Source organism: Liolophura sinensis, chromosome 1, assembly GCF_032854445.1.
Source record: "Liolophura sinensis isolate JHLJ2023 chromosome 1, CUHK_Ljap_v2, whole genome shotgun sequence".
NCBI lineage: Eukaryota > Metazoa > Mollusca > Polyplacophora > Chitonida > Chitonidae > Liolophura > Liolophura sinensis.
Window position 1 is genome coordinate 26,169,672 of NC_088295.1, and position 21,419 is coordinate 26,191,090.

Here is a 21,419-nt window from a genome sequence, read left to right on the forward strand (position 1 = left end):
CTAAACGTCGATGGTTTAACTCCGGTTTAATCCGCACATAAATTTGACCGCCATCGTTTAAGTGAGTGAGTGAGTGCTTGGGGTTTAACGTCGTACTCAACAATTTTTCAATCATATGACGACGAAGGAATCATTAGGGTGTATGTACGTGTAATGTGCCTCCTTGTTGCAGGACGGATTTTCACCGCTCTTTTATTTAGTGCTGCTTCACTGCCATCATACTGATACGGGTCAACCAGTTGTCGCACTATCCCCTTCATGCTGAACGCCAAGCGAGGAAGTTACAACTTCCTCTTTTAAAGTCTTAGGTGTGACTCGATCAAGGATTGATCCTGGATCTACCGGTCCCTAAGCGGACGCTCTACCAACTGTGCTATCCGGACTGGTCCCATCGTTTAAGTGAAAATTATTCAGTACGCAAGAACGTTGAATGAATACTATGTTCGTGATACTTTCATTGTGCATGTATCTACAGGCTATACCAGTTATACAGAATGCCTATCTTTGATCTTTGCGAAAACTGTCAGTATTAAAAAATGGACGTATGTGTATAGTTTTAATAAATCTGTTTATTTCCAAAATACCGCAAAGTTTTGCACAGTGAAAAGTCAAAGTGAAAATACGACAAGAATGTGCTCTGTGCTGGGGGAACGACGTTTACAATTTATGACAGTTTATGAAAGTTACTGATTTCGCATATATGCGCATGACTTGATATCATTTCACATATGTAGTATCTCCTGACGTTTGCTGATAATAGACGTGCAGGGATTATATCTCTCCGTGTTTTGTTTAAACTATAAAGTAAACACACTCAGTGTGCCCCTCTATAGCTTTGTACATGCGGTGCAAGTAATTCATTGAATAAACAATATTGTATAATTTTTTAGAGATGTATCAAGATATGATGAAGCTATGAACAGAGATATTTCTCAAGCACAATACAGATAACTATAACTCGTGTCAAAAAGACCTGTACATGTCTTGGAAACATTTAACCGAATTCCGCCGGGTGTTTTGATAGAAACATCCTGTTCATACTCCACTCGTTAGCGCTGAAGAGCGGCATACCCCACGGCATCTTAGTTAAATGAGACATCAGATCGAAAATCTGCATCACTGTGTTCAGGAATATTTGCATCGATGAAGAGGGAGGAGCATTTATATGAGAAAGAGGAGCATTTTTATGAGAAAGAGGAACACTTTCACCACATAAGATAAGGGAATAACTGAACTGCCTAACACAGAAGAATACTTACATTGCTTAAGTGTTGTAAGACTTACATCACTTAAGAGAGAAGAATAATATCGCTTAAGAGAAAGGAATATACTTGTATCGCATCTGGGAGAGAACAATACTTGTATCACGTATGAGAGCGGAATACTTTTATCTCCAAACCAAGGCGTCTTGAAAATTCACATAGTTGTTTTCGTTGTGTACCTTTTACACCCAGTTAAGCCGGAAAATTGAATTCATTCAAGATGCTATTGGTAAGTACCCATTCTGGTTTGCTCATTAGCAAACCATTTTCCAAATATATGAAATATTTAGATTTAGTCTTGAATCTACATCTTGTAAATCTCCAAATCATTTAAACACAATATATGTACACACACCTAATGACTCCTCGTCGCGCATATAGTATAGTGACTTCTCTGCTTTCAACAAATAACTTCACTCGCGTTGAAGCCTTAAAGGAACAAACAACCTTTAAATGACACAGACATTATCTAATGGGCCATTTCGTGCTGATTCCAAATAGTTTTCATAGTTTTTTTTTACAGTGACTGAAAGGAAAAGGTTCTACCGTGGACTTTTTGGACCATACATTGAACAAGCTGAAACACACAGATATCAGCCATTTTTTTCAGCCGTCAAAACGTCCACCATACAACATCAATCGTTTTTCTACTTAATACGTCATGAAAACGGAATGTGCATGAAATGGCATTTCAAATGATACGTACTTTATTTAAAGATGGTCTTTTTCTTTATCGTGGCGATATGGCTGAAATATTGGCAATGTTGGTTACGTTGTATGTACAGAGAAAGCCACATGCTTTTCATAACTCGACATTTGATATAAAACAATAATTAGTAGGCGCCAGGCTTCAATCAACCGGAGTTTTTGGATATTAGAGGTTGTTTGTGTATAACTCATTGATATGTATCGGCCTACATTTGTCAAACAGAATACACGTTAAGCGGTATGTACCAGGACGTGGGGAGTGGGCCGTGCATGTTTTAGTAGTTAAGTTACTTGCCTTTCAATCACTATGACACACGAGGTGTGTGTTCAAATCCAAGGATTAAAAAAAAAAAACAAACAGCCTTTAATGCTCTTGAAGCCTTGGTGACGAGTAAAGGGTCGACGAAGCTGTTGCATTGTGGTCGCTTGCACAGTCTAATCTTCGTTGAAGCCAATTTGTCTGGCACAAACATGGCGTATGCAAAACTTTACGTCACACACGGGAAAGTTTGTAAGTTACTTGCATAAGGTCTGTGGTTTACTCCGGTAAAACTGATCGTCCTCGTATTAGCATAAGTTCATAAGTTTGGCGTTGAAGAATAAAATAAACGAATAAATAAATGAAGGTGGAGTGACTTTTTATAGGTAAACGCAACATACTCCTTCAAGCACATCTTTTGTTTACCAAGTGTGTCCGCTGGGTGTTAGACTACTACAAGTTCTGATGCATTTCCTGTACTTGGTATAAATATAAGATACATTTATACCGAGTCCAGATGATGCAAATCTTAAGATATTTCCGATACATTTCAGCATGTCTGTTTCTCAGTTGTTGTCTTGTCTGAAAATAGTCCTGTTATTTTGCAGAAATTGTTGCTGTTGGTCTTGATATGCTGTGTTCTAATGCGCCGATCCATGGCCTCATGGGGTAAGATATTCTCAATGGTTTGTCAAAGTAGAAAGTTCCTAAGGTTGAAGTTATTATGAGAGTGGATGCCTCGCTGGATGCGCAGAGGCTTGATGTCATTGTGAGGGTTGACACCTCACGGCATAAGCAGAGATTTGATGTCATTATGAGAGAGGATGTCTCATGGGAAAGCAGAGGCTTGATGTCATTATGAAGGTTGATGCCTCATGCGATAAGCAGAGGTCTGATGTCATTATGAGAGTAGACGTCTCATGGGAAAGCAGAGGCCTGATGTCATTATGAAGGTTGATGCCTCATGCGATAAGCAGTTTGATGTCATTATGAGAGTGGATGCCTCATGGGAAAGCAGAGGCTTGATGTCATTACGAAGGTTGATGCCTCATGCGATAAGCAGAGATTTGATGTCATTATGAGAGATGCCTCATGGGAAAGCAGAGGCTTGATGTCATTACGAAGGTTGATGCCTCATGCGATAAGCAGTTGATGTCATTATGAGAGTGGATGCCTCATGGTAAAGCAGAGGCTTGATGTCATTACGAAGGTTGATGCCTTATGCGATAAGCAGAGGTTTGATGTCATTATGAGAGTGGATGTCTCATGGGATCAACAAAGGCTTGATGTCATTATGAGAGTGTATGCCTCATAGGTTAAAATATTCTTCATGGTTGGGCCTAGTTAAAAGCGCTGACGGTTGATATTATTTAGCTCCATAATGACAACAATGGTGGCCGAATCTTTCACTGCGCTGGGATACCTTTCCCACGCATTGGCAACTTGTGTCCAAGCCAGATTGACCTGTTACCACATTGCCAGTTGGTCCATAAATCATCGCCTGCAATTATAGGCAGGTGTAAAGAACAGATTACGCAGCTTCGGTCCGAATAACTTCCGGTAGGTAAGGTCCCTTATTGCGTTGCAACAATATGGATGTAATATTGTTGCAGAGGCGTTAAGCCATAATGATCCGTTGTCGCATTGTGTGAAGAGATAAAACCGGAAGAGGTTGTGAAACTGACAGCCGATAGCGAGTTACAACCTGCTTGGGATTAATCCGATCTAGTTCCAAATCTGGACAACGTCTAGAAACCTACAGCAGTCTAATTTAATCCAGACTGGATTCAGACTGTTTCAAACGTGTAATTCCATCTAAAGTAGATGCGGGGTGGTGTGACCATAATTATACGGGTGTATTGACCAGTGTTTCGGCCAACATCCGATGCAGCATTTCGTCAATGCAAGAACGTTTATTGTCAAATCACATGCCTTTTCTACAGGCAAATGGTAAGGAGTTGCACATATGTGGTACATTTGTGACGAAAAAGCGTTGTTTTGACTAAAAAGTAAAATGCTTTTAATGGCGTCTCCTGAACTTGAATCAGGCAAGACCCGGTAATAGTATCGCGAATGGAGAAATGTTGCAAACCGTGTAATCTGGGGAGATATACAACCTTAAAAGACAACAGTAACTTAAATATACTCTTACAATCTGTACGTTAAGTTTCCACATGTGTACACTTTTGGCGTGGACGTACCACGTAAACTTATGGGCGTAAGCAACTCGGCTGTGACCCTTGACTTGCACACTAATACGGACTGCTCCCCACTCAACTTCTCGTTGTTTTCCTTTACCATATTACGAGCCACAAACAATACCTGGCTAATTCAGATATAAACTGTGAATTTGTTCAATTGAGCACCTTATAATAGAAAAAAATGTTATAATCAAGATACCATATAATAAGGAAACAGGTAAGAACTTAAGGCAAATTATACGTTCATTTTCATCCGGACAAAACATTACTTGCATCACATTTTAGAGAAAAGAACTTAAAATTATTATAAAAGAAAACTATATATATATATATATATATATATATATATATATATATATATATATGATGCTTGCTTGACCCAACCTTGTAGTAACCATTTGTTTTTATGATGACGGATCTTGGAACCAAAAGCGACATTCCAGACTAAGAAATAACATTCAAAACTAATTTCTCTGTTGAAAGTCTGCCATGACAGCAGTGTTTATGCCAGAGTTCACACGAGTAATTGGAACAGGCTTAGAGTTTAGCCCATGGAATGCAGCCCATTACCATAGCTGAGGTCATATGACATCCTGAAGACCATGAAGCTGTATTAGGCTTATAGGCATGGCGTGATTCCGGAACTTACATTTAAACTGAACGCTAACTTTGAATTTTGTCATGAAAGGCAACATTTTAGTACGAAAATATAATTTTTGACGCAGTAAACTGTTATGGAGTTAAAACTACTCTTGACTTAAAATAAGACAGCTTCTTGGGGCTAATATCTTAAACGAGATCACTGTGGGAATAAATACAGGAACTAAAACATAAGTAAAATGGAAAACACCCCGGTAACTTTGACGAGGTCACGTCGAATGAAGACTGTATACTTCATACACGAAGTCACATGGATTGTATATACCAAGTGCCTCATTTGGTATATACAAATTGTTTGAGAGAATTCGGACCTTTTGCCTCACGACAAGGCCATGCAAGACTAGTCTCTATTACCAGCCTATAAAATGGTTCACGTCACCGTATTGCCAGCTTTAATTATTGATAGCATAATTAGCTAAATGATACAAATTTTTTGTGATGGGACAGGTAACTTAAATGTCAACCCAAACAATTCTATAAAATGAATCCTACAACAAGTTTAATCTGCGTGAAATAAAACATAATGAATAAGAACTTAACATAATTAGGTATAATTTTATCTCTGCGAGAGGGTACAATGCGTTTTAAATCTTCTTTTTTCGACTTTACAGGCTTAGAAAAAGCTAATAGTTTCACGGGACAAGCACTAGGAAGGGAATGGTGACGTTTCCCTGAAGCTCAAGTTGTTTCCATCTTTTCTATAACACTTCAATGAATAAAAAGCTAGCACAATAAGAGTACTTTGAAAAGATTTAAACTTCAATATAATAATATTCAATGAAAAAAAAAGTTTAACATACAATACGACATCTGAATCCAGCCATGGGGATAGTGCACAAGCTTATGCCTAAACTGCGCATACCAGAAAAAGCCAAGTCATCAGCCACATGCTCACATCAGTCAAACAGTCTCGTTGTGACACAAACGCAAAACACATTACAAATCGTCACTGTCCAAAATGCTACTCATTTCCAGTGCTTCTTCTTTTCTTTTCTTTTTAATTTGTTCTAATTCTTCTTCATTTTTTCGAAGAAGTTCCTTCAGCTTTCGGATTCTGTCGGCTGACGTGGAAATGGCGGGTCCTGGGAAGAAGGCCTTACTTGTAGACGGACCGGGTAAGTTTCGTTCAGCTGGTGTCCAGTCTGCTGCTTGAACTGGTGTGTTCTTAGTATTCACCGATGACGTGCTGGGCACAGCCGGGGAAGGCTCTTCGTCAGCGTACCCCCGCATTAGCTCTGGTTTAATGTTAAGCAACGGCACCAATGTGTCCACACTTTCACGTGTTGACTTTTGTGCCATAACTTCCTGTGAGTCGTCCTTGGCCTGAGACCGCACAACACTTGTCTTAGTCACAGATGTCGCAAAGGGTTTTTGAGCCGATGCATCCGCGAAAGCCTGAATAGACGCTTGCACTGAAGTTACTGTGGTTGGAATTGACGCCGCGCTTTGTGACGGATCCAAAGAAGGTAAATTTCCGCTAACAACTGCGTTTGTGTTTTTTGTAACCGTAGTAGGAACTTTGTCATTGCCCAAGACGTAAGCACGAGGCTGAATCCCTGTTTGTTCAACAGGAATAAGAATATTTTTACCCTCTACCTTGATCAAATAGAACTTCTTTGTGCCCAGTGATGAGGCCGCCTTCAGGACAGCCGGGGATTTAGCATCAACTGTGGTTGTAGGCGTCACATAACCGGAAGGTGCCGAGGTATTGGATTTGCTGCTTCCACTTGTCATAGGAACCCACCCTTGAACAGGTTTGCTGCCTGGATTAAGAAGCGACACTGCCTTATTTGCATAATCGTGGTCTTGCTTACTTGAATGGTCCTTGTCTGTTGAGGCCGCGTTGGTATTACACTTTGGCAATAGCTTCTGAAGAGATACTTCTTTGGTATTATTGGTTTTCACTGGCGATCTGCCTCTATGTTGTAGTTTATCGTCCCTTGATTTCTTCTTCATCCGCTTCTGTGCGTTCCTAAACAATCTCATCTTATGTGATTTAGGAGCTGGCTTACACCTAGCGAAGAAAATGTCCACCTCATGACGTTCCTCAGCTTCTACTTTTATGTCTTTAACGTTCAATGATAACTTGTCATCCGGCTCTGATTCCAATTTTCTTTTTACACAAAGTTTATGCAAACGACAAAGTCGAACAACTGTTTTCTCGCGACATTTTTTTGTGCAACTTTGACGTCCTGTGATTTTACGGAACTTTCGAATGTCCACTGATAGCAACCCTTTCAAGTCAAGGTTCTGCAGAATGACAAAGTGCGCGTCGTGATACTCACACCGTGGAATGACATCTGGTTCTTGCTTAATAAACTCCTCGTCCATCGTTACGGATGATGACAGGGAAAACACAGAGCCAATCTTAAACTTAAAGCTTTCCGTTTCATCTTCATTATCATTATACCCAGTATCTTTTACCTCTTGTTTGATGGTGATTTTCTTTTCATCATCTGTAGCCATCGTAGGCAATGCCGAAGAATTATCCGCCGTTTCATACTGTCCAAGTCTGGACAAAGTCTGTTCACTAACCCTTTTTTTAGATGGTTGGGGAATGAGTATAGTACCTGGTGCTTTGGAATTGGGGTCTGGTGCAACGGTCACATTCACAGATCCCTGGTTAACTGTTGTTGGTGCAGTCATATGGGCTATTTGTTGGTGAACGCCACCTTTCGGATTATTTACAATGATTTTCAGGGTGCCAGGGAAGCGCGATTGTGATGCTATCGGTTTTACTGTACTAAAACTAGTTACTGTTTTCCCTGCAGACTGAACACTCACCCCATTCATAAACGTTGTCGGAGCTGTTAACGTTGACGACTTTGCTGGCGTGGTTTTACACTCACCAACCTTATTTTGAGCAATGTTCAACAACTTAGATGATGCAGCCAAACTGGGTACAGTAGTAAGGGGCAGAGATTGAAATCTTGGGGTAGGGTTGTCCATCAACGTTAGCATCAATGGCACAGTGACTGGCTGAGGGACATTGTTTGGTTTCATGTTACGTACAGGTGTGGGCAGATTATCCCACAAAATCGCTCCTGGTGTGTTTGCGCCTTTTCCTGGTGTCAGTCCTCTCTGTTGCATTGTGGCCACATTCATGAACGAGCCAGTCGGAACTGGTGTTTGGCCTTGTATGGGGTTTGATGAATGGACATTAAGACCGGTTGCCTGAATGACTGGGGATGCAGGAGGAAGGACTACCTTGGGCAGTGATGTATGTTTGTTCGAATTGAACGGCACAAACACTTTGGTATTTGGATTTCCGGCGTCGTTGGAAAGAGGTGCGAGATACAAGCCTTGCTGGCCATTGGCCAACCCTGTGCAGTATTTGTACCGACCCGGAGGCACAATCGTGGAAGTTGGCGATACAGACAAATGTTGCGTCAATCCAGCACTTCCATCCATTATGTTATTCGGTCTGCAAAAAAAAAAAAAAAAAAAAAATACAAAACATAGAAAAAGTCAAAGACAATAGTAATAAGCAATTTACAATTTATATCCCTCTTAAACCATACAGAAGTTAGTGAAAGAAAAAAAGCAACAACAGTACATTCAGTTTGTCATGTAAACTGTTTCATCTAGACGTACTAACGTTTAAATATGGTCTTTAACTCCGCGAGAGACTTTTTGGGTTTGTTGAAGTTTGGGGTTTTATCTGTAAATAAGATCGGCAGCAACTAATGGCTGCTACCTTTATATGCATTAATATTCATAAAACTTTAAACGGCCTCTGAGAAATCGACATTTCAAATTGGTATTCGATATTGGAAATCTCTACGTATTAAAGTATGACGCTTCCTTTTCCTCTTTTCCTTTAGTTTATCATGTTTTCAGTAAGAAAGAAGTAAGCTTATAAGTAAAGGTATTTTGAAGAATCTGCAATTTCATACACTATTACACACATTTCAAAAATAAATGCAACCTCGCAAATGCATTCTATGATTGTATATTCCCTACACATGTGCAAAACAGTGTACATCGCGTTTTCGCGGCGCGATTAAAACACGATTAATTTGGGTTACACTGGTCTACCGTTTACGGCCACAGAATCGTTTTGTCTTTCTCTCTCACCCTGACTTGGCTGACTTACCGTGTCGACAGTATGGGCATCGGAAATATCCCCGATTCTACAGCTTGGACAGGTGCCTGTATCATGGGTCGAACTTGCGCCACATTAGGACCAAGCAAAGCCGTTGGAACAGGTCGAGTGGTCATGATAGAGAAATCAACTTCTTCAATCCTGCAAAAACACAAAATTATGACACCATACAAACAATTTTAAAATATTTGATCCTTATCTCTCACAATTTTTAGGCAATTTTCTTGAATATGACATTCCCTTAAAATGAACGTATTACATTTTTGAGGCTTATATAATTTTTTTTACAAATATATGTTTAAACGTGAAAATCACCTAAAAACCGACCTGATCACGCTTCCTCGGTGGCGTTGAAAATGAAATTCCCGCAAAGTTTCCTCACACACAAAGAGAGACTTTCACAAGAAGAAAAGAATTAGACTAAAAGCGCTATGGCTTTAGCTGCTCAATGTATTAAGTGGTAACACCGAATACGTGTGTAAAATCCTTCCGTATTTCCAGTGTTTTATATTACAAAACGAAACGAAACGAAACGAAAATCGTAATCCCCAAACTTTCGGTCTTACAGGGGTTTTTCCTTTTGACAATGCGATAAAAAAATCATAAAAAAATCACACAAAAAAAGAAAAAATACACGAAAACCGTGTCTGCAGTAGTCAGCTCCCAAAGGATATGAAGCGTGTGACTTCTATTTTCTTGATATGCGCTTTAAGGTGTGTCCTAACATGTAGAAGCACAAAAATTATTAGCCTTGTTCTTGGGACGTAAAAATAACTTTGTCTACAGTCTTCCTAAGGAACCAGCGGTCAATTCGGAAAATAAGTATCACGCAGTCCTGACGTCAATAGTGATAGCTGACAAAACAAAGTGGCAGAAAGTGATATAGTTTCCGAAAATTTGCGACACAGATGAAAATGAAAAATTGAAAAAAAATCTAGACACTGTCCAAATAATGGTAATCTTTTTTTGAAAAATACTTTCCATGAATCATCTCAGTTTTAACAAATCTTGCCACTTCCGTGTCACACTGAATTTTGCGAGTTAGGGGTAAAAGACTATATAGCAAGACCAATCACTTCACACGGTACACATTCACCAGTAAGTTGAGAACCGAAGAAAATCCCGAAGATCTCGAGAAATTTTTGCGGAACCAGTTCGGCTTCATTTATCACGTGACGAAAACGTATATAACCTCATTTTATATAGGGGCCTTTGTGGCGTAGCCGTTAGTGCGCTAAAGCAGTCAAATGACAAAGGAGCCTCTCACCAAAGTGAACGCCCATACTCGATTCCTCTCCTGCCGTATGTGGGAAGGTCTGCAGCAGCCGACGGATGGCGTTATTTACTTGATTGGTATTTTACGCTGTACTCAAGAATATTTCACTTATACGATGGTGGCGAGCATTATGGTGAGAGGAAACCGGACAGAGCCCGGGGGAAACCCACGAATCCGCAGGTAGCTGGAAGGCTTTCGACCAGAGAGGAAGCCAGCAAAAGCTGGACTTGAACTCACAGCGACTGCATATCGGTCACGGGCGCTGGCGTGCTAACTACGGAGGCCACGGAGGCGTCCCAAATAAATAAACAAACAAATGATTTCCAAGTGATAATTATCTTGGAAATCTATTTTTTAAATATATAATATATTTAATGTATATTTACTATATATATATATATATATATATATATATATATATATATTTACCACCTGGGTTTCCCCCGGGCTTTGCCCGGTTTCCTCCCACCATAATGCTGGCCGCCGTCGTATAAGTGAAATTCTTGCGTACAGCGTAAAAAACACCAATCAAATAAATAAATAAATAAACATATTTACCATATATCTTTTAATAAAATTTAATTCTGGGTTTGTCTTATAAGACCGATCAAATGAAAAAATAAATACTTCTGTGATCGATTTATACCGCTACGATCACACGTGAGGGTTACAGAAAGGCGAAAAACGAACAATGCTGCGATGCATAGCAGTAAAAGCACGACACGGTAAACGTCGGACCCGTAATCACGGTCTGCATGTTGTGTGATCTCGGACCGTGCAGTCTGCATGTTGTGTGATCTCGGACCCTGAAGTCTGACGTCCATTCATGAGCACTTGTCTTTCATCAATATGGCGAATCTGTACGTCACGTGTAAAAAAATTCATACAAAAAAACAAACAAACATGTGACATGCATACACACAGCGTCGCAATTTTGGCCCATGAAGTTATCCCAACATTTACATAGGCCTAATAGGTCCTTAGTTTAAATATACGTTTATATACGGGAAAGACTTCAAATGTTTGGGAATCGGGCTTTGGGTAGTGTGAGGTGGAAAACGCATCGCCAACTGCTGAATTAGAGACGGAAGCTGGATTTGAACTCGCGACTTCATTGGACCGGGGCTTGACGACTGCACGTGTAAACGAATATTCCCATACCGCCCCACGGTGATAATATCAAAGGGGTAAGATCCTAGCTCGTCCAGTTAAACCTAGGTAAGCTTACTAATGCCTACACAGACACCACTTTCTTATGCACCCTATCTATGCTACGTTGAATCAATGTTGCCCATTCCCGCCTATCAACTCCGTGTGAACTTGTGAAAGTCTTATGTAGGCCTACTATAAACATTTGATCACATGTGGAACTAACGCTCAGTTTTTCAGGATAGGGCCTACCGGTATTGCACGTCACCTAAGTAGCCTAATTTGTCGTTTTAATGAAAATACACAACGCCCTATTTTTATTTTATTTTATTTTTAGGTCACCAGAATGCCTCAATACTGATATGTATTACCAGCAAACTCTGTTTAAGTCAAGTGGTGGCAACCCTAATAGTCCTTCAATAGGCCATATAGTTCACAGCCTATGTAAGTGTGCTTAGGCATATATAAAAGGTCTATGAAAGCCTAGACGTCCAAGCATGGAACAAGTAGACATATTTACAACACTATGTAAAAATATGTCAATCAACACAGCCGTAAAGGAAAAAAGAAACAACGTTTTAACCTAAACTTCTCCAAATAATTTAAACACGTCATCTTCCCACTTCCGTTGTGTTATGCGCACGATCGGATTCTGCACAAGTCGCTGCAAGTCTATAAGTAGGTCAGTCAATATTCTGAGCCTGCAACACACTCACCCACTGCGTAAGCGGAATGCAACGGATCAGCTGCACGCTTACTGGTGTGATGTAACTCATCTGATCCGTCACACACTTTCAATTTTTCCTCTCACGGTATCTTCGCAGTGTTTCGATCTTCAAAATGGCTACCTAGTTTCCATCCCATAATTCAGCCTCGTTGTGGAACAGGCACCCTGCCTGTCACGTGACAAACGACAGCGAGCTGGATTTCGCCCGGAACTGGTTAAAGAAATAATTCTTCGTCAACTTTATTGGGTATCGTCTTCATTGCCAAACTCCTGCATATGGCATACTTTCCCATTCTCTTAAAAGACATGAAAATATTTTCAGGAACTCTAGGTGCAAAATTAGCAGAGCGTAACGTTTTTCAGCTAACGTGAACAAGCCTGCGGGCGTATCGGGAGAGCTCTTCTGTCCGAGGAGGTAGATTAACTACAGCTCACAAACATAGCGAGCGTGGTGCGTCGATATCAGAACGTGATTTGAAGTAACTGTTCGCAAACCGAGCGTGCTGCTCTTCTAAGATTTACCCAGATCTGGCCCTAATAATCGTCCAGATGTCAGTGCTGTTACCTGTCATGTGTTCGTTGCAAATTCAGCTAATAAAGTGTGTTCGCCTATGTTGATCGGTCCGATCTACAGCGGGGAAGATATCAGTGATGTAGGCCAAATGTGTTGTGAAGGTCAATGTAAACTTCCTGTGTATCGTGTCACGAGGAAATTGTTTGCCTGCACACAGTAGCAATATTCACAGTCTGATAAGTAATCTGGTGTGGTCAATGTTTTTATTATTATTATATCATTATTATTATTGTTTATTTATTTTACGCCCATATTAGGACCTAACTGTTTAACCTGCAGCGAGCAGAGACGGAGTAGGGTATCTTGACGTGCAAAACAAGGCTGCGGTGCAGTACGCCAGTCGGCATCGGGATCAGTGTTGTACGGTTTCACACGTATATAACTCGTAGGATGCAGATGTTTCTATCTAACTCTTGGACTGAATGAAAATATATATGTAAATTATAATGTTAAAATGTTTAAATAACAACTGAGCTTTCATTATGCTATCACAACTATTAATTTTCATAACAGACCTAAGCTTGCTGCAAATTTTAGACGTTATGGGTTAGACCCTACGTGGAAAAGCTAGGCCTACAGCTGTCGTGTAAACAAATAGGCTGGGACGATTCAAATGAATCCAGGTCAATGCCCAACATGATTTGTTGGATTTACCTGTGCGCATGCTCCGAGTCATCGTAACCTGGTAAGACTCGTTATTGTTGAATCTTATTTTTACGCATCAGACAAGACACTCAGTCTGTTCTATTGTCATTTCAGTAAATCGCAACTTTGCTTCTCGCACAGAAGGTGTAATTGACATGGTTAGATAGGGCCTAGAATAAGAATCAAACGATTAAAAAAGTTAATGAGACAGGTCTGAAGTAAAATAAACTGTCTACTTTGCAATAATTTTTTAGGTCTACATTGTAATAAGATTTGTTTGAAAAAGATATAAATTATCAAACTTATAACTCTGAAGTTGATTTCCTGCCATTTAAATTAAATTTAAATGGCTTTTTTCTATATTTTGCACCTTTTCTGCCCCCTGACACCCTCTGTGATTTACGCCAGAATTAAATAACAAATAACAGAGAAGCTGATTATCTTCCATTCACGCCAATATTAAACAGCCCTATTTTTCTCTATTTCTCCCTTATATAGCCTTACATTCTTTTCCCTTCCTCACCATTCCCGATGTGAGGCAGCGGTGTACGTAAATGTTATCAACCACGCATAGGGCGAATTAGTACACACCGATAAATAAACAATAGGGTTATAGGATTATGTATAACAACACCAGTTTGAGTATATATGCACGCTACGCCCTGAGCGACATCAGAAATATGACATCTTGAATTGAATATGTATTTTATTTATTTATCTATTTATTTACCGTTTGGTGTTTTACGCTGTAATTAAGAATATTAAAACATTGGTCATCCACGAACTTCCCCACCACTGGAGAGGAAGCCACTCAAACTTACGGCGACAACATTTGTGAGAGGCTCCTGAGATATTGTGCTAGACTAGCTCGGTAGCTACTCCGTAATGAAGGCTACTGTTCTTATAGTATTATATCCAGGCACCAGTCATCATGTAATCAGTGACGGTGCGTCGCTTTGACAAGGATCATATATGAAACTTATTGCATACAATGCATGATCACGTGTTTGTCAAAAGTTGACATATTGACTATCTTTGAGTGATACTCATATGAAACTTGATTAACTATGGAATGAAATGTCAAAATACAATGAATACACTTCATGATCACGTGTTTGTCAAAAGTTGACTGACTATCTATGAGTGATACTCATATGAAACTTGATTGACTATGGAATGAAATGTCAAAATAGAAAACTAGTACCATCATTTATTTCACGATGGCATGATCTGTAATCTTCACATTTAACTATATATATCTGAACCAAGGGATGCGAAAAAAATAAACGACCGGACCGACGGACCCACCGACAGCTCGACGGACAGCCCTACCAACGGACCAACAGACAGAGAGAATTGCTGAAAGAGCTGTTAATTTTTATCTCATTTATAAATAATGTACGACTGGAATTTAATGTCGTACTTAACTATTTTTCAATCATATGACGACGGGGAGTCATTAGATGTGTGTACATATACTGTGTCTTCAAGTATCATAACGAAGACACCAGACATGTCACCCAGCACATTCACTTTATACTGACATCGGGCCAACCAGTCCCGTTTCCTTGCTCTAACATTTCTGTGCTGAGCGCCAAGCGAGGCAGCAAAAAGTACCGTTTTTAAAGGTTTTGACAATGTAAGTCCACCGATCGGCCATTACAAATAATGCGATAACATCATAATCCTAAACTGTTATATTTATGAATTCACTTTAAGGCTAACTTGATAACATTTGGTAACATTCGTATATGATGCTGCTGTAGTTCACTCTGAGAGGATGACACGTGTAACATTTTGGGTTAAAAAATCAGTGGTATAAAGTTCAGCCAAAAAACTCAAGGATTTTTCACTTACAAATACAACAGCGGGACAGGTTTATGGGTGGAGGAAACAGGAGTCCGCAGGGTAAACAATCGTTCTTCCCTAGACACCTCGTCTGCTTCAGTCAGTCTGATATGTACATACTTTCTGACGTATGAAACAAAAACGGCACGCTACTCAAGATGTTCCATTTGATAATGTAAGTCAAAGAGACGAGAGCAGTATTCGAACACGCGGCCTTATGGATCTAAGAAGGTTTAGTTTTAGTGGGACTACGGTGAAAACAAGCGGTCGACACCGCTAACTGTTCTGACGTTGCTTGGAGATGGTGTACATGTTAACTATGCAGATTCTGGTTACTTCCACCCATAATACTGACTGCCATTCTGTGTGTGAAAAACTTCCGGCATTACACAACAATGAAAAAAAATAAATAAATACATAAATCGCCGCCACGTCACTTTGTCCAGCAATACAAGGTAGCGATATCCACACTTCTATATTAGCTTCTGGGCTGGTGAAAATAAATCATTCAGCATTAGGAATCCACGGCTATACAGTTGTCAGTCATCCATACTACGAGAGAACTCCACAGTAGCTGATAAAGAAGGGCATGTAATAAGCGACAGATATTTGTAAGGAACCACAGAATGAGATGAATTTTGATGGTCGCACGTGCATTCACTGCGCAGTCATCACATTTGACATGTTAATGATAATGGGGCTGACCGACCATTGACGAAGGGAAGCAAATCTTATAACTCATACAACAACAGTGCTTTCTATCTGCTTGAGTAAAACTACCTTTTCAAACTACTAGCAGGGAAAAACTAAACAATTTAGATAAATTTATTGTTGACGGAATGTCCGTTTGTTTATTTTGATCCAGTTGTATGAGTGTTTTTCTTTCCTCTGCCATCTTATTTCTTGCATAAAGGTATAATTTAAAATAGATCGTGCACGTTCACGTTACATGCATATTTTATTAATATATTTTATTATATGTGAAGAGATTTAATGTTAGTTGTACCTTATACAAAGTGCAATACATAATTTAGTGTTTACAGTATCACTTAGTGAATGTAAACGGTAATATTTGGGGTCACTTTCTGACCCTCATGTATTTCCATCACTGGGTGACCGTGTAGCAAATGTATCTCACGGAAGACGATATCTATAGCAAGTGTATCTCACGGAGGACCATAACTATACGGTATAACTGACGAACGGTTAAAAACATCTCAAAGGGAGATGATTTACTGGACCCCCTGTATAAGCCCACGTGCTGCCATTCGTCCAGCCCGAAGGTTAAAAATTCTGAAGTGAGGGAAATCCATTTACAGTTACAAGAATTCTGTTTACATTCAGGTGGCCATAACAATCTCCAACTCTGTCAACTTTAGTAGCAATACAAAACCCGTACCTAACCAAAGAAAATTTGCCGAATGGGGATTGAACAATGTTCTCCGGCAAATTAGAAAATTGGGCTAGCCACTATGCCATGGCTATCCAGCTGGTAATATGTGTTTCAATACTAACTTGATTACTTCAGAATTGACAGCTTCAGGTTTTCATTGCATTCATTATACATTCATAAACACATTTCATGAAGGCCCTACGTGTTATTCGTACAAATCACTGTGTCAAAGACGATCGGTCAAACACTTTCAACCTCAGTTGTTTTTAAATTTTAGAATGAGGAAACATCTCTTATAAGTGAATATGGACTGAGAGTCCAAAATCTCTGACACTTTACTCCTCAACAGGGGCATCTGTGGTCGAAATTGTTGGCACTCCAGCGCGGCGCAATGACACAGGAGCCTCTCACCAATGCGCTCGTTGTGAGTTTAAGTCCAGCTCCGCCGTGCGTGGGAAGATCTGCGGGTGGTCATGGATTTGCTCCCACCATAATACTGGCGGCCATTTTATATGTGAAATATTCTTGAGTATATATAAATAAATCTAATTCAGAACAGTGTCTAATTCCGCTGAATATGGTCAGCTGTTTCATTCAAGTTTCGGTATAAAGTTATTTTTATTCTGGTAGCTATATGACCTCATGTGTTGTTACTGTGTTTTTGCGGTCTTGTGTCATAAAACAGACTACGCTGCACGCCCACTGGACTTTTCTGTGCATGCTTGAATGCTAGTTAAGTTGTGATATGTCACTGTGACTAGTTTGGCACAATTAAACTCTTTTAAGAAAGAAAATCAGATGTTTTTCCTCAATAGTTTCTCCATAGCATAGTGATACAGTACGTTGGTGTTGCACGCGGCGGTGACAGAACACTGACACCGGACTAACCGCCTATTCCCGTTGAGTGCCAAGCGAGGTGGTGCCATGGTGACTCGAAATGGGCTTGAACCCATTCAGGCGCCACCACAGCGTTCAGATTTGAATGGTAGCGTTCTAAATGATACTACACAGCAAGAAAGGACTACAATGAAATGTAGAATACATGTAAGCACTATATTTACACTAGTTTGGCAAATCCCTACACACTTAAATGTATTGTAAGCGAAAGTCCTAAACTGTTTTGTAAGTAAGCCGATAGAGTGTCCGCTTTTGAGCTGGTAGATCCAGGGTCAGTTCTGGGTCGGCAAACACCTCAGACCTTAAAACAGGAAGTTGTAGTTTTCTCACTCGGCATTCAGCATTACGAGGGTTTTGCAACAACTGGTTGACACGTATCTGTGTAATGGCTCGGCTGGGGCCGCTAACATGCCTTCGGTAAGTCGTCTCAGTGAGGCAGCACTAGATAAAAGAGCGGTGGAAAATGTCCTCAAATGTCCTGTGCCGGTATCGTGGAATAGAGTTGGTCTTCACCATATTTGTTTTTATTTATATACAGATAATAGTGAATGAATTACCTATAGATAATTGCACATAGCCATAATGCAGATAATAGTGACTAACCTTTGATCAGAAAATAGTGACTGAAGGTCAAGTGAATACGATTGTGTATATGATATATATACTACTGCGGTGTATATCTCACGTGTTCGCGACATGGCTAGAATATTGCCGTGCAAATTGACGTCAAACCATTCATTCATTCATTCATTCATTCATACACTCACACTTATTAAATATAATAAAAAGATAAACATGCTTTGTTTCAGAGGACGAAAACGGTGTTTGGTTCGGAGAACAGCGCATATCCTGCCTCCAACGTCGGAAGAGAGCTTTACTCCGACCTGCATGGAACATGGGCACACACAAACTGGTGGCGTTCCGGGGGCGGGTCTATGAGTGGGGCTATCACGGAACTTTCCGGATCCGCCAGCCGTACCTGTCAGACTGTACAGAGCTATGGGACGCCGTTCAGGCCGGAATCAGCGGGTGTACACCCAGGGATGCCCAGGAGTTCTCAGAGTCGTATGCCGACCGTTACGGTGCATTTGATGTACAAAACAACAACAGTCACCATTTTGCTAGCCGTCTGGTGGAATTCCTACTCTCTGTTTGTATTGCTAAATGAAGACAATGGTGTGTCACCCAGACACCGACGATCTTACACTTTTGTGTGCAGTGTTCAGGCCCATTTACACTCATCGTATAATTATGTGTATACGTAATTTCCATTCTGAGCGAACATTCTGTCTTCAACACATCTAACATTTCCTCTGTAGCACATTGTCAGAAATTTGCTGTCTATTGCCGGATGTAAGCTCGGAACAATACAATATGTCGGCTTGACGACAGACTTACTTTTGAATATAAGCAAACATACCAAAGGGGTTGGTGGATCTAGAAACACTGGCACTGTTCATTTGGAAATACCTATTATACATGTACAAGTGTTTGGAGAGGAATCCATTACGGAAGTAGTCTCAGACATATACCTAAATCCCAGGAGGTCATACCTTTTGTTACAATTACTGACCTCGGTGTATGAGAGAAAAGGATATTCAAGTTATTCAATACTAACTTTCATCTTTTTTCACACACAAATTATGTGTTGTATCTATAATAGTGTTTAAGAATAAATAGAATAGAAAAACAAATCATGGCGAGGTATTCAGCAATCTCCTTGATTCTTAGCTTGGCATGACAGTGCGAAAACGTAGAATCCTGATACAGACTCAGTGTATACAACCGAGACAGTATTATTTGTGAGCAAATTTTGGTACATATAGCCGGTATGAATTCATCTTCATTTTTTCAAGTAAGACACTGCGCATATATCTATGTTTACTACCTTGATTTAATAGGTAAAAACAACTGATCGACCCGATTCATTAGCTAATGAATATTAACGTGAATACAGTGGAGACGAAACAGCAGCGGCATGCTCAAATACAGGATTGATGTCAGGTTCATTCAGATAACACAAGCACTTTCCACTCCTTCTAACAGTGGGACAAACCAACAGAAACCACTATAGATAGCTGTTGTATGGTTTTCTGTTATACTAAAACGTGATGTCAAAATACTTGTTGGAGCGTTTGATCGTCGCAACCATGTGCTTTCATTATTTCTATTTGCATAAATCCTTTGCCAACTTGAGTAGGTGAGTCTCTGATTGGATAACAAGACGGTCTGTTAAGTTCCGATAGGGAGACATTCCCATAATCGTAGGGTAGTAAACTGTTGTGATATAAAAGCGCAGCTAGTCAGGCTTAATATAATGGAGATGGCATTAATTAAGATTTTTCGTAAATGTGATTAAAACAAAAATAAATTACACTTATTTTAAAATTATTGTTAAAATGTTTATTTGTGTTTTACACATTGTCTGGAATATTTTATTTATCTCTCTTTTACTGTGAAAATTACATTATATACTAAACGATATCTGTTTGCAGAAATTGACCAGCAATTGGAAAACCTCACCAGTATCATTGAAAATTTGAGTTCAAGTGGGCACCTTGTTGTCTCGAAAACCCTCGTCAGGGAAGGCCCCTGTCGCTTAAGTACATGTAGCTATATCCTCTTCAAACTGCACACATATCATGGTGTTTTCTGCTCATAAACCAAGCGGGCTAAATCACAAGGGTTGGACCGTTATAGTGTATGCTGATATTTTTATGTTGAGTCGAACTACTATCTGGTTCTGTTCGTTTCGGAGACTTTTCACACCAGGTTTTTTAGTGACCACTCCTGTGTCCTAATGATTAGAGCGTCTGCGTCGAAGTCGAGTGACCCGGGATCAAAGTAGGGTGACCCCGGATCAATCCCGGTCGGGCCATACCAAAGTGTCAGTGTAATGTGACTGGATGGGGTGTCATTGGCACGATACTTCAGCGGCGACAGCACTTTGGACTTTCCCTGCCACAAGAAGACAGTATACGTACACATACCTACTGATTTCTCGTCGCCATATGACTGTAAAATTGCTAAGTACGACGTAAAACCCCAAGCATACGTACATACATAACGAGGTTTCACATTGCATTTGTGAGCATTATTCGCCTATAGCTTGTAATACCAGACTGAAGAAGCGGTACTCTTGCACTGCCTTGGTAGCATTCTTCCTTGTGGCTCATTGTTGAAACTCCCAAGTCCCCAGCGCAGTAGATTTGTCTGGATTCATTTATACGAGGTCACGAATTTATACAGGATTTTACAGTATATTTTAACAGAAACCACAGAAGTGGAGTACCTTCGTCATAGGTGAAACTATCTTTACGTCTGAAGTGAGCCTGCGATTCGAGATCTTACTATTCGCGTATGAAAATCAGTGTAAAGTTTCTGTTATCACCATCATCGAAAACTTGTAAAATTCTAGGGTTTATGTATCAACAAAGACAATAGAATATATCCTATTTAAGAATGGTTTACATTACTAGCGTGGCATGATAATAACTACCACCTATGTCACTGGTCATTACGGTATATTTAGGCAAGGCGATAGCTGTAATGATCCGGAAACGGCCTTTCATATTGAGTGTTTTTGAACAATATAAAATGTTTCCATTGATTTCGTTAGGCTAAAATATGCGCCACAGGAGTATTTCGGTTTCTCTCTTCAAACCAATCATGGTGCTCGGTCTAATGTATGCGCATGAAGAATTTAGACTCGCGG

At 40.0% G+C, this 21,419-nt stretch overlaps 2 protein-coding genes across 2 annotated transcripts; one reads left to right on the forward strand and one right to left on the reverse strand.

The window, feature by feature from the left end:
- Positions 1-647: 647 nt before the first annotated feature.
- Positions 648-20,026, forward strand: LOC135461387 (uncharacterized). Its single transcript, XM_064738455.1, has 3 exons — positions 648-1,491; positions 2,838-2,898; positions 18,514-20,026. Exons 1-3 carry the CDS (start codon positions 1,483-1,485, stop codon positions 18,870-18,872), a joined length of 429 nt encoding a protein of 142 aa, XP_064594525.1. The 5' UTR covers positions 648-1,482; the 3' UTR covers positions 18,873-20,026.
- LOC135478867 (uncharacterized) lies at positions 4,809-12,475 on the reverse strand. Its single transcript, XM_064758656.1, has 3 exons — positions 12,337-12,475; positions 9,187-9,336; positions 4,809-8,514 (listed from the first exon to the last, which is right to left on the reverse strand). Exons 2-3 carry the CDS (start codon positions 9,309-9,311, stop codon positions 6,027-6,029), a joined length of 2,613 nt encoding a protein of 870 aa, XP_064614726.1. The 5' UTR covers positions 9,312-9,336; positions 12,337-12,475; the 3' UTR covers positions 4,809-6,026.
- Positions 20,027-21,419: the final 1,393 nt, after the last annotated feature.

Coding starts and splice junctions, on each gene's coding strand:
- LOC135478867 (XM_064758656.1), bottom strand. CDS start 9,311: ATGACCACTCGACCTGTTCCAACGGCTTTGCTTGGTCCTAATGTGGCG. Junction 8,515..9,186: donor ATGCCCATACTGTCGACACG/GTAAGTCAGCCA, acceptor TTTTTTTTGCAG/ACCGAATAACATAATGGATG.
- LOC135461387 (XM_064738455.1), top strand. Junction 2,899..18,513: donor CCGATCCATGGCCTCATGGG/GTAAGATATTCT, acceptor GCTTTGTTTCAG/AGGACGAAAACGGTGTTTGG.